We start from the raw sequence: 16,953 nt of genomic DNA, 5'->3' as shown, positions 1-16,953 counted from the left end.
CAATACCGCATTCTCTCTCTAACCTGTATTCTTAATCTATTCAGGATAAATATCAATTACAATCATTTTTCTATTTTTCAAAAATTTTAAGTCACTTTATCTATTTTATCTTATTTTTTTGTAAATATTTTATATCATTATAAAAAAAAAAAACATAGGTAAAAATAACATTCTACAAGTATTGGTTGGAATCTGGATGGCAATTGATATTTTGTTTCCCCAAACTAAATAACTTTAGTTATGACATAATATAAATTAGCCTTCGATAACATCACACATTTAAGGATTTAAGGCACTCCCACAAAATCTTTCCGTTGAAAATATTCATAGCATCTGCAATATTCTATTACGAGAGAACACATTATCGAAGTTTTTTTACTTAAATCACATTTTATTGTAAAAGTTATAATTTATAGTGTTTTAAAAATTACCTTTAAATGAATTTAACTTCAATACAAATATACGTGATTCATTTTATGTTAACTTACTTTAGGAATCAGTACATATTAAGAGCATATTATATGAGATTATGAGAAATAACCATAGTTAAAACTCCAAGTACTGTCAATATCAAAACTGAATGACATTACTTGTCTAGATGTTTCTGAAAATTTTAAAGCTAAGGAAAACTATATCCTAGGATATACCTAAAATTTTATTATAAATTTTGAATAATTTTTCACAATATATCTATAAAATAATAATATTAATCTAAAGTAACAATTTATATGATAATAAAAATATAATATGTATAACAAACAATAAAATGATTAAAATTTAAGTTGTCATTAACAATTATAATTCAGTTCTTTTTCTTATGAGGTAGATTTCCTGTTTAAAAGAGACAAATCAATGCCTATTGCCCATCACCCACTTCCATACATTCAAAAGTAAGAAGGTAATTAAAAAGTATAAACAAAATAAAAGAGGAGAACCGCGGTTATTCTTTAGCGAAAAAAATTCCTATGGTAATAAACAAATCAACACCTTTTTTTTCTTCTAAAATATCATTATATTTTTTTTACATAGAAATAGAATTAGTTTCTTTTTTAATGTTTATCAAAAGTATTTAATAGAAAAAAAATAAAATGAATTTTGTCTCACTTGATAAAATATTTTTCATATGCACAACAAGAATTCAATCTGTGCTAACTTATTTAAAAGATACAATTATTTATGAATAGTGTTGAATTTTATTGGTTACATAAAATTAGTCCGTGACAATATATACCATGTCTCCATCAAATTAACAATCTCAATTAATCCACCAACCATAAATACCAATTATCAACTAATAATCTAGTTTACAATTTTTTTAAAAATACTTAAATATGTTTATATTTTATAAAAAAAAATCTAAAATTAGAGAAACTTGACCGACACATGTCTAATCGTGAGCTGAGGCAGCTGAGCCACGGCAAGCAGTGGCCCACGGCAGAGACTAAGGCTCGCCTCGCGTGCGAACAAAGCAAAAGGGACATCATTTGGTTTGTATGGAAGATCACACCCGTTCAATGTTCGCAAATCAAATCTGGAACGTCCATGCTTGAAGAAGTGGAATTGCTTGCGTCGTTGCGTTGAGTTAACGTCACCCAACCCCACCCACAGCCAATGTCACCCGCAACACGTGGCGGAACCCCCTCCCCCCCCCCCCCAACTGAATGCAGAGTGGGAAAGTACTCAGTCAGTCACACGAAAAAAAAAAAAAAAGGTTTTTGTCATTTTCTATTTTTCTAATATATGGCGATGACGTGGATGCGGTTTGTCTCATTGGCCTTTTCTAAAGTACACGTGTCATGTGATCACTGGTCACGTGCACCACAAATTTCTCGTACAGCCTAGGTAAGATGGTAATATTATTCTTTTAAAAAAAATAATTAGATCCACCATTATTAATTAGTGAAGATATTGGTTGAGAGGGCATAAGTCTAACTATAATAATCAGCATTAATGCATTTTTAAATCATAAAATAAATAAATTTATAATAAAGGTGAGATAATAATCATTTAACGAATATCATATAAGAAAATAATTAGTATGCGTGCAAAGCATAAGAATAAACTAAGAAAAGACTGTACATGTAAGTCTCATAAAATTATGGGTCGACGATAAAATATTTTTCAGTTGAATTGAAATTTTAAGAAATTTATTTCAAATAAATTATCTGTTGCTTTTTAAGCAACTTTTTTATTTTTAATCATTTTCTAAGTATTTTAATTGTGCCATTTCTTACACGGATTTCATAGTTTTCGAGTCATTTTAAAAGACATATACGATTATCACTTTTTTTTTTGTCAAATCAATCGTGCTGATTTTTTTTTCTTTTATCAATTATTCTAGCGAAAATTGGCTAACGATAATAAGGCTTAAAATTTAAATTAATTTTGAGTTATGGATAAATAATACTCTGATATATTTATAGTAAAGTCAATACTTTAATTGGACGTAACACTTACATTTAATACGGCACTATCGTACTATTTAATGAATTATATATAATTCATTAATTATTAAAGAAATGACAAATTAGGTTGATCAAATGAAAGATAATATAATAATTAGACAGATACAGAGGTAGATCAAATAGAACTATAAGTCAAATTATCAAAAGAGATTGAAAAATAGTTTTTTTTTTCACACTTTACAAATGATAAACTCTTGTAGCATCATAAATTTTATGTAACTAACTCCATCTAATGGAAAAAGGCTTAATGCATTGTTATTGTGTGTATTATATATAATTGCCAAGATTTTAAAAAATTATTAAATATAATGTAACACTAAACATTAACTTCTTAAGGGTAAATTATATATCTAATATATATCAAGATAAACAACTTGACTAAACACTTATTTAATAAAAAAAAAGTTCACATATTGATTTATAACATGATTTTATTATAAATTTTATTTTAATAAATAATATTAAAATAAACGTAAAAATCTATTAAAAAAAATTACAAAGTATTTTGTATTAACTTGTTTGAAATCCCCTTAGTAGGGTCCCATGGGTACTTATTGGATTGAATTAGTTGGACTAGTAAAGAGAAATAGGTGACTGAAGGAGGAGTAGAATCATGGGTTTGGTTGTGCACTAGAAGCAGTGGACCAAACCTTTTCTCATAAATAAATAATTGAATTCATAAATCAAAGGCATCAAACAGTGAATGAATAATTATTATCTTAGCAAAAAGTGTGCATCTATGATATGAAGGATGTGCTCTTCTTACTCAATATTTTACCACTTTTCTGCATATCACACTCCCAAAAACCATCACTATCTCTCAAATAAATATTGAATTTTGTTCAACTCTTAAAGGATAGTTGTCTCAATATAGTAAAGGTGATAAAAATGAAGTCTGATAATGCATTTAAGTGCTAAATTTCTTATTTAATAAGCAGCTTGTGACTTTAGATATGATGAAGGATACATTATAAAAATTAAATATATCAAAATTTTATTAAAAACTACATAATATTGCTTACTTTAAATGTATCAAAATTGAAAATTTTAAATAAAAGTTGATACAAGAGATTCGATATTTCTTAAACAAAGTTCTAAGTTCAGTTTTTTATAAATAAAAAATCTTTAATAATAAACTGATTGATCTGGTTTTAATTTTTGCATGCGATGTATTAGTGTTTACTATTATTCAATGTAAATCCAAAAACACACGTTAAGATACCCTTAACGCAGAATGCGTTGGATAACATGGCACTTCTCGACTCAGCAAAATAGTGACAAATCATTGTTATCTTTCAACAAAAGAGACCCATCTAGTGACATGCACGAAAATGGTTTTTCTTCTCAATGATCCCAAACTACAATTTTAATGTTTCACAAAAAATGGAAGTGAAAGCATGCATGTCCCTGAAAATAACCCCTCTTCTGTTTCATCCACAACAACACGTAACACTCTTTGACCCTTCTTTGTATCCACCTTTTGACCTCAACCATGAATATAAGCGCAACACTTGAATTAATCTAGGCCACTATACAGAAAAATCCAAGCTAATTAAATTTCCATGAAACATTTAAAAAACAATGATTCTGTGAAAAATAAGTTTAAAGAATCATATATGTTCATTCTTTGTTTTCGAAGTTCCGAGATATGTGCAAGAAATTGGCATAACACTGGCCAAAGATGAATATAATGATGCCCAAACATGAAGTCACACGAATCGTGTATACAGCTGTATATATGATTTGTGCCTTTAAGAACTGTAACAGTATAATTAATTAACATTACTTGGGTTTTATATTTGTAACTTTGCAAAAGTGGGAGTAATTAATAGCGTTACATGATCACAGGCATTGGTGAGTGAAGAAAGATGAATGAAAAGTGGAATAATGATAACTACACACTCAAATTAAGGAAGCAATTGACGCAATCACCTTTGAGCCTTTATTATTTTCATAAAAGTCAAAATTTTCTTTCATTAACTTTTATGAAAAAGTTTTTTATACTAGTGTTTATTAAAAAAAACTATTTTCAACTAAAACCTTGATTAAACAGAGTGTTTTACATAATTTAGACTTTTTTTTATTTTAGAACCTATGTTAATTATATCAAAAGTAAAATGATGCATATTGAAATTTATTCTTTGATAAATTAATAAAAAAATAGAGTAGTTTGTATATTTTGAATTATAAAGTAAAATGTTTGAAATAATTTAAGAAACTCTTATTTCAATTAATGTAATTGAATTAATTAATTAAGATGTATGTACATTTATAGTAAATTGTGTTACCTGATAGGAAGATGAAAGAAGAAAAGGTAATGGAAAGAGAAAGTGATGTTACTGTAAGAATGATGAGAGAAGGGGTTGGTGTGAGTGAGAGAGGCAGCGTGTGGCTGGTGTCATGTCGGTGTCGTTTCCCCGTCCAACACGCCACAGAAACAGATGAAGATCCAAACAGAGCGCTACAACGCTACACACACAGTAACGGCTACACCTATCTATCTTATGCTTACTCCCTCAGTTTTCCCCGTTATAGCTTACCACTCTTCACTTTCCCATCCTTTGTACAACATCTTTCTCTTATAATTAAAAATAAAATAGGTAATTTTTAAAATATATTTTACGTCTTTTCATACATAAAATAATTTTTAAAAAATATATAAATATTTTTAATTTTTAAAATATTAACAAAATCACAATCATTAATTTAAATATAATATATAATGTTCTCTCAAGGTTACAGATAAAATAACAAGCACATAATTTTTTTTTCTTCTAAATATGCAATTTCTCTCTAACCTTTTACAAGTGAATAAATTTTAAAATATATATCAAAACAATTCATATATATACATAATATATATATATATATATATATATATATATTTTACACGTTTATTATTTTTTGTATATATTATTATCTGGCTTAAATTGTTCTTAGAGATTTTGTTTTAGCGTGATGAGTAAGTTTTTGGGTTTTAGTTTATGTTATTAATGATTACTAGGTGACCTAAGTTATGGAAAATTAATGCTTGAAACACACTTATGGAAAATTAAACTAAGTTACCCATTTGACTAGAGAGATTTAACACCCCCCCCCCCGGCTCCTTGCTTTTCCTTGCAATTTTGACTAAATTATTTCTAATATATTAATATAATGTTAAAAATTATTTTAATTATTACTATTTGATCTTAATTGAACCATAATTGAGTTAGTAAATTACGAACTAATGATTCCACCAATTGAACGACTGATCCAATTTAGTTTTAAAAAAACTGTACATAATTAATGGTCCAATATGATAATTTACCTAAGATCGAAGAAATCATCTTTTTACTCAACTCGCTTTCATGTCACCTATGCGTGAAAATAACCTCAAGAAACAATATATCCTATTATTTTGATTCAAGCTAGAGTTAGAGTTTATTTGTTTTGGACAGAAATTGAGTTTATTTGTTAAAAAGTGCTAGAGAATTGGCCCATTAATGACCCAAAGAAACTGGTGAATGGATAAATAAACAGTTAGGATACAAACTGTTATGGATGTGTGTATATGAATAACGAAGAAAATATTCACAACATACTTTTTAATATATTTTTAACATTTATTAAAAAATACAAAAATATGAGAGATAAATATTAATTTAAAAGTAAGAATCAATAAAATTTACATTAAATTTTAATCAATAGTTAAAGTGTATTACAAAGAGTGTGTTAGGAGCATTTCTTAATAATGAATCAAGTATTTTCTTCATGTGTGTGCTCAAAAGAAAATAGAAAAAAAAAATTGTCCATACTATCTTTAGTTACTAAGACAGACATTGAAGATCACAACTGTCAGAAATCCACGTGTCATTTTGAAGTTTACTTGTCCATTGGTCATGAAGAGAAGGACCATTTAAAGGAGAACTTATTCTTCATGAGATTCTCCATTAGATTAATACAATATTCCAATAACACGTTCCATAATGCAGTTTGCTAACAAACAGTGAAGATACTCAGAGAATACAATCTCTGACAACAATGTTTTGATAATTTCTAGTGTCACAAGCTCATCACAGTTTACTTCATTACAGCTGGACTTTAAAAGAACCTTTCCCTTTAAGCTTCTTAAATATTCCATAATCTAAAGTTTCTTAATATTGCACATAAAGCTAAATCTATTTACTTTTGTTGACACAATAAGATTTTATTAATTTTATCTTTAAAAAACTTATTTTTGTTAAAGCAACGGTTATTAGAATTGTTGACGTTATATAAATAATATAAGTATTTAGACAAAAAATTGTCAACATTGAAAATTTGAAACTTAAATTTTGTGGTAGAAAAGAGAAAAAGCAATACAACAATCAAATTCGTCTTAACTCGAGAACATTGTACACGTGTAAAAGATTTGTGGTTTGAACAATTTTCACTACATGTAATTGGGCTGATCACAAATGTAAAATAATTGGGCTAACTAAGTTTATCTTTTTTTCATATATGTGAAGACCAAAAGCTCACTAAGGTACACTTCATTAAGACATGAACGTGTTATCTGTTTTATTACAACATTCTATACTTGGGTTTGTCATTCTACCAAATACCAAGGAAATCCAAAATATATGTTATGTCAACACATTAAGGACAGCTAGCTATGACGGGGCAAAAGGGGAAAACAAAAATTCAAGCATAAGAGATAAAACCAACAAAATTTTGTAGCAGAGACAATCAATCCAAGTTTATCCTACATCATTGAAACCTAAAATTATTAAGTTCTTTTACATTTTACACAAAATTGACCAAGAGCAGCAAAAATTGGACTTTTGAAACATTATCAAAATAAATTCCCAACACAAATATAATCAATGAAAAAATGATGCACTGCAGGTTTCAACTGCTCCATCCCACAAGATATCTGAGCAAAAAGAAAACTACTACATTTTATCTTTTATCCTAGTGGCAGATATTGAACATCCTTTAGTATTTGTTGTAGGAGAGCTACAATCACATTTTCTTCTTCATTTGCAAGCCAAACACAATATGAAGCATTGACTGCACCTTCTCTTTTATAAGAAGATACAGAAAAAGGGGGGGAAAGAATATTAGGGTTGGAAGGAGGAAAATTGAAAAACAAAAAAAAGAGTGATGCTGCCCATCCAGAAACAAAAATAAGGTCTCCTACCCAGGAATTTTGAAACAGCCACTTCTGGATCCTTTTTTAAAAAGCTTCTGCTAAAGATTTTCAAGGGCACTTGTAGTGTGTGAGTTAATGTAGCCTCCAACTCAATGGTTGATTAGAAGGGACAAGAAGAAGCCTTCTTCCACAGCAACCCAAAAACAGGTCAACCAAGCAAATGCATGTCCTCCAATAATCATCTTTCCTCAAGCATAGTACATGTATAAGCTATTTGCAGCAGCACAAGCAATCGAGTTTTCAGTTGGGTGCCATGCTAAGTGCAGCAACTTTGTTGTGAAATCAAAAGAATTCCCATTTGCATCTACACCAGTGCTGTCCGCTCCTGTTCAAGATTACCAAAATATTGTAAGTGTTGACTACATACTACCAGAAGAACAAGGTTGTTAAGTTGAGAACTGACCTCGTCTTACAACTCTCGTTATACTGTTCCCCAGCGATCTAGTAGGCCTTGATGGCGTTGGAACTTGACGTCTGAGGACACGAAAGTGTTTATGTAAATGCTACAGCAGCTACAATGTATGTAAACCACAGTTGGTTTTAGGGCTTCACTATAAAGTTACCTCATTGGATTTTTACTGGCTTCCAAAGTAGTAGCCTCAGTACTTCCCGGAACACAACCGAACACACGGAATAGATTGCTGGTATCAAATGAAACAAAATAGTAAGACACAGACTCAACAATAAAAGAAACACAGATACATCAAGTACGAAACGGACCTGTAAGAACCAGTTGAAACACGCAATCCGTCACCACTTAGACAACACTCGAACTTATCAAAAATTGAATCGTTTTCATATAAATCACAAAGCTGGCAACAAGATGAAAAAGCAAGTTACTGACTCAATAAAGCAGTAGAAATTCATGGCTAATCACTTATCTAAACAGAAGAAGCTAACCTTTGGCCTTAAATATTCGTGAACCTGGAATGTAGCAACCGGGCCAGAATCCATGTTGATATCCCATAACTGATACACAAAAGTAAAGATGAGTTGAGACTTGAGGGATTTAGATCATAACAAGCACTAGTTATCCAAACCCAAAGAAAAATAAATTGACATAGCATGCTTGGCCTGCCCAACAACAGCAATTGAAGATCCAAGGAACAAAAAGTCATAAATTAAATAATAATTGAACAGAGACATAGGCTCATGGATATCAACCACCACCACCAATGAATTCCAAGAAATACCAAATTCAACATATAATCTAATTGAACTTGAGATATCTTTTACCCTAAGCAAGAATCTTGTCATTGAGACCCAATACCCATATCTCATGGAATTCAATTCAATAAATTTGAAGTAATTCCATCCAAAATACTAAGACAAGCTTTATTGACAGAAGCTTGGATTTGAGAATAATAAAGTTTGCAAACCTTTAGAGTCATGTAATCACGACTAAGTATGTATCTCCCATCTTTCCCAAATTTTATGTCTGAGATAGAAGCAATGATCTCAGTGAAAAATGATCTGGACCCAGGGGCCTCCTGTTCCTCAAATCTGTACAAAAGTTAATTGAGTCCATAAGACATAAGAAATCACATAGATGTCTACATATAATAGGACACATAAAAATGTTTTTGTTCATCGGCAAATTTTCTAGCCCTTGTAAAGAAGGAATCAAATAATCTGTTTTTCTTTATTTTTACCAATCATCTCAAAAGTTGTTAAGAGTAAGCCATAAGGGAAACAAAAATGTGAGCAAAAGATGAGCTTACAGTTTGGCATGAGAATCACATAATGCTGACTGCCGCAAGTCAACAAGACGAATTGAACCCTTTGAACTGCTATATGCCAATGTATTACAATGTGTAGGGTGAAATTCTGCTGATGTTATAACCTCTGTGATAATAATATCCAAGGTCAAGGCTCAACCAAAACTATAAAAAAATACCTTAGAAATAAGAAAATAGTTAGGAAAAAGGTTCAATATATTAAACCTAATCCACAAGAGTTGTTACTCTTATTTCTTTTAACATTCTAATTATTTCTGCTTTAGTATCACAGTGAGCAGGTTAGATTGCAGGGCTGTTTTCTTTCCCCCTGAACCAGAGACTCACCTCCGACCCCAGAGGTGTTCATAATCAGCAAGAGATGCTGAACCCTCTGTTACCTCACCACAACATCATAGGCACACCATTTCAGCATCTTTGCTTCAATATTGCTTGGTAGAAAAATGTAGTTTTCATACTAAAAGATTAAGGATTCTATTCCTCATCCTTGTAGATTTATGATGTATGAAAAAATATTGCTATCTGCCTCATTTTTCATACTAGTGTAATGCTTTGCTTTAAACAGAAGTACAGACTTATGAGGTATGACAACATATTGCTATCTGCCTGATTGTGTGGAGCAATCGAATCCATCAATTAAAAAATCACCCCATAAAAGCCCAAGTTGATTCTTCATTTCTTCAAACCAATCAAGCTTAAGCACTAATACTGTAAATAGTGTTTGCAGCGACCAAACAATCATAAACTCCATTTGATTGCAGGTAAATCCGCTTACCAAGACATACACACCCATGAACCTTCTGCAGTCCAACTGTCACCTATCTTTAAGATAACCGGAAACCCTGGTTCTGATCCCCTTGCCAAGACATACACCAAATGAACCTTCATTCAAACTATTATCTACCTTTAATTTACCCAGGGATCATACTAGAAAGATCTACACATGCAAATAAACAATACTCAAATAAGTACAACTTATATGTTAACACTTCTTCACTTTAAATTCCAACCAAAATTGCCCCGTGTTATACTTCATCAGTAACTGTTGTTGACTTTCAATGCAACCATCAATTTCATCTCCATAGACAATAACTAAAACTGCCATCTCAGAAACTGGAATTATACTTTTGTTTTATATATTTCCATTGGAGAGCAATCCCACCACCAATACATATGATACTATATTTAAGTTTAAATAGATAAATTTTACAAAGTCACCAACAGGAACATTTTTAGCACAGCATAAAAATACAACAGGGAAAACTTACCAGTCAAATCCTCCATATTTGCAGGCTTTACATCAACAATGTTAAAACTTTGATTGCTAATTTCCAGGTTCCAAAGATTTATTCGCAAATCATCAGCTGATATGAAAGTTTCTCCATCGCTAGCAGATATTTGAAACATCATATTCCAAATTTGATCAGATTTCAGAAAAGCATGCAAAACAAAAAAAAAAGGCATAAAAAAACAGGCATACATAAAACAACTCTTCAGAAAGAAAACTAGTTAACATTTTCAAATCAACACTAAATGGAGAAAAATAAAGATTAAAAAACAAAAATAAGATTTGGCAGTGAACTGCCTACAATACGAGCCCTAAGGGTTTCGTAAACACCACCCAAAATTTACTAGATAGAAAGATCCAGTACACAATAACAAAAACTAAAATACCTGTTATTTGAAATAGAATTAATATGGTAATCATGAGCATGGGCATATACTCTACGACATCGAGCCACCAAACTGGTCTCATGGCTGGTAACCTACATTTTTACAACCCATGCGTTAGCACTAGCTGCCCTACAAAGTCTCAAACAAGTAAATGTCAAGGTTTGAAAACTAGCTGCACTGTATACTAAAATACACATGGAACAATCAAAATAAAAAATTAGACACAATGTTTCTCGTTCTGTTTCTTACTCTTTTTCCACTTTCCTTGTGAAGGGTTCTATACAGGAGGGCTTAAAATATCTGTGATGATATGAAAAATAACTAGTAAAGTATAGGAGTGTTCCAAACTTAATATAGAGATTTATTTTTTTTTCTATGCCTCCTTAAAGACTTCTTCAGTTATCAACTATAAGTGTGATGCTTTTGCTCTTTAACATCTTTTCTGAAATTCTAATTATTAAAAAAAATAAAAAGCATACTTTTTTTTGTTTTATTACCATATCTAGACAAAGAAAAGCAATCTTAAGCACCATGATGAAATCAACCAGGAATAGATGTAGCAGGCCATGTACATTCAAGCTATATCATGGTATATGAAAAGGTCATGACTAGAACCTCATTTGAACCCCTGTCCCATAATAAATATAAATAAAGCAAAGCTGTGGCTCTCTGTTCAGACAGGAGCTAGATCTATCATCCATCATAACCATTGCTGAATTTGTCTTTTCAAGTTAATTGACCAATTTCTTAAAAGACAGTAAAAAAATCACACTAAAATTTTATCCCTGGATATAAATATTGGGGAAAAAAATCAATTGGAAGGGCTAAACACAACTACCAAGGGTAATCTAAGTGAAGGTATGCCTCCTGGTGGAAATGAGAAATCATTGCTCAGATAACTGTATGATCCATCTGGAGATATTCCATTTGCAAGATATGGCCTAGAGCTACTGGAATTACTTGAACTTGCAACAGAGCCATTTCCCATTGCTTTAGGGTCAACATTCATGTCAGAAACCTTCTTCACCTTTTTTTCTTGAACCTGTTCAACTCTCAGATAAGGACAAACTATGAATAAGTAACCTTGAGACAGATCATTCATGTTAGTTCATATGAAAAAACCTAAAGGAAATGTGATCACGTTAACAGATTCATTTTCAATATATGCACAAGCAAACATTCAATGCAGATTCCACCGGTATTTATTGAACAGCACAGCCATCTTCATATTTGTTTATCCTCAAAAAACTGTCTGCTTAATGTATTTACAATGGAAATAACAATCACATAATCAACTAAACATTATGATGACATGTTGAATTGTAAAATGTTTCAACTTTCAACCAATGTACTTAAAAGAAAGCAGTGCTAAGAAAGTATGCTTTTAAAATAAACAGCTTACACATACATGCACCCTAAAAAGTCACCATCAAAGTGCAGAGAGCAACAGTAATCTGGTTTACTGAAAAAGTGGTTCAATATATAGTAACCAGTGTTTCAAGTATAATTTGTTGTTTTTAAAGGCTATGCCCATGCAACAGATTTCACTAGAACCCAGATAGATGAGCCTCATGAGCTATAACACATCTCCATAAACAGATATACTATCAAAGCATGTAAAACAAGAAACCAAACATAGGTCTACAAAAAAGTAAGCATATGCGCCTTCCCTAAATAAATTGAATAAACAAACAACAGTCAGCATCCCATGAATGAGCATTCATTTTGTACCTTCCAAAATTTGATGGTTTTATCATTTGTAGATAGAAGGAATAGAGCACCATTAGCTGTTTGGCACCATTTGATTTTGTTAATTTTCTCTTCTATTTCCAAGCTCTTAAGATAGTCAAACTGAAACATCAATCATACATCTTAGATGTTAACATTTTGGAGCTGCAATCAGTTTGGGCAGAACTAAACAGTGACCAAAAATTACCTCAGGTTCATGACTCTGAAACTCTGTTTTATAACGAAACTCTGGATGCCTACTAATTGAATAGTCCATCCTCTCCAAATCCCTTCTTGATCCACGATGCTGTATGTTACATAGAGATATTACAATATTAAGTATATGACATGGAATTTTTCAAAACTAAGTTTGGTTATCAAAAAATGCAGAAGCTAAAATCAGACTTACATCTTTGGTATCTGTCCGCTCAAAGAGAACTACTCGACCACCACGATCACCAGTAGCAAGATGATCACCAGACTTGTCAAATTCAATAGCAGAAATTATATCCACTGTAGAATGAAATTTGGGTAAACAATTAGGCAACTAACACATTAACCAGCAACAAAAGCTAATTCAATTATGTCAATCACTCCACAACTGAAAGCTCGACAATTCAGTGAATGAAATCTATATGCTGAGAATAAATATCCAGTAGGAACCCATTAGGTTCAAAAGACCCATGTTGAAATTGCTGTTCTTTCTAGTATCTTAATACCTTACATAAATCATGAAATAAATCTTGGTAACAGTTTGGTGTGAGTACTGCATGTGTACTGTGAGTTAAACTGGTTTCAAAAAGCAGATGGTTTCTGTGCATAAAGAAATCAGGTCCTTCTCCAAGTCCAAATCTCTATCAGTATCACCATAAACTTGTGAGCTATTAAGTAAAAAGTTTCCAAGACTATCCAAATGTAGAACCAAATATGCCACTCCAAACAGATAAAACTTCCAAGAGAACTACATATCTTTAGATCCCTCATATAAAAAACGATTACATGAAAATGTTTCAGTCATAATCCATTTACACACTCCGTTCAAAACATCAAGCATTCATCTGCTCTGTGAGTCCTTGTTTTGTTTTTAATTTTGGTGAGAGTTGGGAAATTGAACTTCAATGATACTTTGTGGGTTTTCTTCAATTATCACTCATAACCTATAAATTAGGACAAAGCTCTGTCATCTCAACCAAAGACATTCAGTTGGGGGACAATGTTTCCAAACCATATACGCTATTAGTTGCAGCACTAAAAGTATGAATTAGCAAAAAAAACTAATTTCACCGGAAGCACGATGCTGAATTAGCATTTTCATAAAATAAAAATGCTAACTCTTCTTCCCTCTCCTGAATGCACTCACCCTCTTATTTCTCCCCTCAACAGTATCCAATACAAAATTCCAAATGCTACCTTAGTATGATGGTAACACAAAATATCTGACTATCATAGAAGACATTGCTTCAATTGGATCAACATATATTTGTGTTCTCTTTTTTTGACAGAAAATGGCATTTCTCCCTCTACGATACAGACAAACATGCCACACACCCATTCTTAAAAATATCAGCTGAGAATTTCCACTCCACAGACAACACCAACATCACCACTTCCCCAACTCATGAAGCTACACAACATTAAGATCTAACACCAAGCACTCAAACTCACGTTGAAAAACTAAACAAACCAATTCACCACAAAAAGAACTGCTTGCAACATAAGCACAACCTAAAAACACAAAATCCAAGGCCAAAGCCACCTTTATTAAGTCTAACAGCTCAGTTTCACACTCACATCAATCCAATCAAGTAAAAAAAATCACAATGCAAAACCTGACCTCAAACCACTACTCCACCCTCACCCCACCCAAAAAGAAAGAAATCAAACAAGACCCTCACAATCACACACCGATCACGCAATGACCCAGAAGCCAAAACAACAAGGGAACAATGAAACATGATCCGAAACGGATCGAGAGTAAGGAACCAAACCCTAATCCCAACACATCAACTGGATCCAACAACACAACGTAGGAACAATTACCTTCCTGAACTTCTTCCCCCGCCGTACGTTCGCCGAAAACCTGAGAAAATTTCCACTCCAGCGGTTGCGGTGGACCCGCCGGAGCTGCCACAACCTCATCGCCACCGTTCATTTCTCAATCAACGGTACTCTGAAAATCCCAACAATCTCTATCTACCAGCGCGCATCGAAGATTCCCTTTCTGGATTTTCACAAGATCATAGTTTCAGAGACACCCATCAAAGAAAGATGCAATTTTTTTCTCTAATCTTCTCTCACACCCTTCTTTGGATTTCCAGTTCAACCATTGGAAACACCCAATCAAAAAAAAAAAAAAAAAGCCAATTTTTTTTCTCTTTCTCTCTCTTGCAACCTCAAACTTTTCTCTCTCTAAAAGGAGAAAAATGGGAATTTTTTGGGGATTAAAATGGCTGAGCAAACGGTTCTTTGGGTTTGGAGATGCAAAAAACACACACGCACGCACACTCTTCTCTGTCTACTTCTCTCTCTCAATAATAGGTTTCTGTTTGTTCTTTTCGTACGTAAATATATAATTTCCTCGTCCGTGATAACCTCACGTGTCTGTCACGCGACTCTGTGAAGTGCCAAGTTTGTTTGGATTCTGAGGGGTGGTGACAATGAAAATGTCCCTTACATCTGACGTCTGTGATGGCTGTGTCGTGAAAGTGGGTGATATTAGAGAATAATTTTTAGACTGATTGAATTTTTCATTAATTAACAAAGTACTTGTGAAAGGACCAGAAATTGTTGATGGAAAGAGGTTAAGGTGAGGTTGTCTGAAATTACTTCCATGCCCTTGCCTTTTCCTCTCTCAGATATTCTTTCAAAACCACTCCTCAGATCTTCCATCACCCAAAAGTGGGCCATAGAGGGAGATCAAACGGCTAAGGATTTGCAATAAAAAAATTAATGAAAAATTTTGGAAATTTGGACCTTCTTAAGATTATGTTGCATATATGATATAGTTTATGGTGAATACATAGAATATGCAAGTATTATTGTGTGATGGGTATTGGTCAGTGTTTGCACTCAACCCCATCCCAAAACATTTGCATGAACAGTTATTTGTCTTTGACAATGGGGTGGCCATGGGGTGTTCCACTTTTGTAACATGACAACACTTTTTTGTTTAGGATTTGGGATTCTGTTGTAAGTTATCTAAAAAGAACCACTCAATAGTAATCATTAACCAAGAAGCCTAAACTAATTACTTGGTCTTGTTTCTTTATTTTATTTATTTCTTTCTTTTGCATTTTTTTCTTTTTTATTTTATCTTCGTGACCAAGCAAACATTTGGAGTACAATAGGACGAAAAAGTGAAAACCACATTCTTGGAAGGTCATGGAGACTATTTGTTTATTTCACTAAAATAATTATTTTCCCAATTTCTGTATACCTTTGTCGTAATTCTTTTCTTGGAATTTTCTTTGCCGGAAAGACTGTCCAAATTCATTGATTTTTTAACTCATTGATGAAATTGTTGTATGAAATGTCCCACTAATAAAAACATTTTCTTGTTTAGTCTAACCCTATAACATTGTTCTTTTTTCCTCAATAAAATGATTTTAATGTAATACTACCAACATTTTTCTATTATTGATTAAAACTCATATGATTACATTAAAATAATAAATTCACTTTTTTCTCACTAAGTCAAATTATAATATGAATCAATTATCTTTTGCTACTGATTATTATTTGAGGTCAAGTTTTGCATAAACAATATAAGAAACCTCTTGATTAAAAAAATATCAAGAATTTTAAGTGCTTGCTTATAAAAAGAATATGCCAAATGGGATGGAGATTTTTGTCATTTATAGATCAAAATTGAGTATTTTAGGCCCACATGTATGTAATAATGACTATTGATGATAAGCTAAGTATGCAATTAACTCACACTCCAATTTAAGAAACAAATAACACATCAAATTTAATAATTTTCTACACAAGCAAGTGCTCAAATGAATATTTTCTAAACTTATAGTTAATGAAATATTTTACTCCTCACACATGTGACCCCATAATAGGAAAAGAGAAGCATGAAATTTACGTTTTATTTTATTGCTAGATGTTAGATTGCTTATGACTTTGACATATTCCCAAAAGTACTACTTTTTGGAGGCTAAATTTTCAT

General features: G+C 31.8%; 1 protein-coding gene across 2 annotated transcripts; it reads right to left on the bottom strand.

Moving 5' to 3' along the window:
* Positions 1 to 7,135: 7,135 nt before the first annotated feature.
* LOC113848862 (serine/threonine protein phosphatase 2A 55 kDa regulatory subunit B beta isoform-like) lies at positions 7,136 to 15,319 on the bottom strand. Of its 2 annotated transcripts, none has more exons than XM_027478232.1 (14): positions 14,820 to 15,319; positions 13,189 to 13,292; positions 12,988 to 13,086; positions 12,783 to 12,902; positions 11,887 to 12,093; positions 11,052 to 11,143; positions 10,646 to 10,764; positions 9,363 to 9,486; positions 9,021 to 9,144; positions 8,542 to 8,610; positions 8,362 to 8,453; positions 8,205 to 8,282; positions 8,045 to 8,115; positions 7,136 to 7,966 (listed from the first exon to the last, which is right to left on the bottom strand). In XM_027478232.1, the coding sequence occupies exons 1-14, from the start codon at positions 14,929 to 14,931 to the stop codon at positions 7,830 to 7,832; spliced, it is 1,548 nt and encodes a 515-aa protein (XP_027334033.1). In that variant the 5' UTR covers positions 14,932 to 15,319; the 3' UTR covers positions 7,136 to 7,829. The 2 variants fall into 2 exon arrangements, with proteins under 2 accessions (XP_027334033.1, XP_027334034.1); XM_027478233.1 differs by having other exon boundaries at positions 7,165 to 7,966; positions 11,890 to 12,093.
* Between the last annotated feature and the right edge of the window lie 1,634 nt (positions 15,320 to 16,953).

The sequence above is a fragment of the Abrus precatorius genome, unplaced genomic scaffold, assembly GCF_003935025.1.
Source record: "Abrus precatorius isolate BTA unplaced genomic scaffold, Abrus_2018 Scaffold9, whole genome shotgun sequence".
NCBI lineage: Eukaryota > Viridiplantae > Streptophyta > Magnoliopsida > Fabales > Fabaceae > Abrus > Abrus precatorius.
Note: the sequence above shows the minus strand (reverse complement) of the source record. Positions and strands in the feature narration are given on the sequence as shown.

What these genes read in the sequence shown, in the direction of transcription:
- LOC113848862 (XM_027478232.1), bottom strand. Translation starts at nt 14,931, where the DNA reads ATGAACGGTGGCGATGAGGTTGTGGCAGCTCCGGCGGGTCCACCGCAA. An exon ending in AGCGGACAGATACCAAAGAT is followed by an intron (nt 13,087 to 13,188) that starts GTAAGTCTGATT and finishes TGTAACATACAG; the next exon opens with CATCGTGGATCAAGAAGGGA. An exon ending in AATTCTATTTCAAATAACAG is followed by an intron (nt 10,765 to 11,051) that starts GTATTTTAGTTT and finishes AATATCTGCTAG; the next exon opens with CGATGGAGAAACTTTCATAT.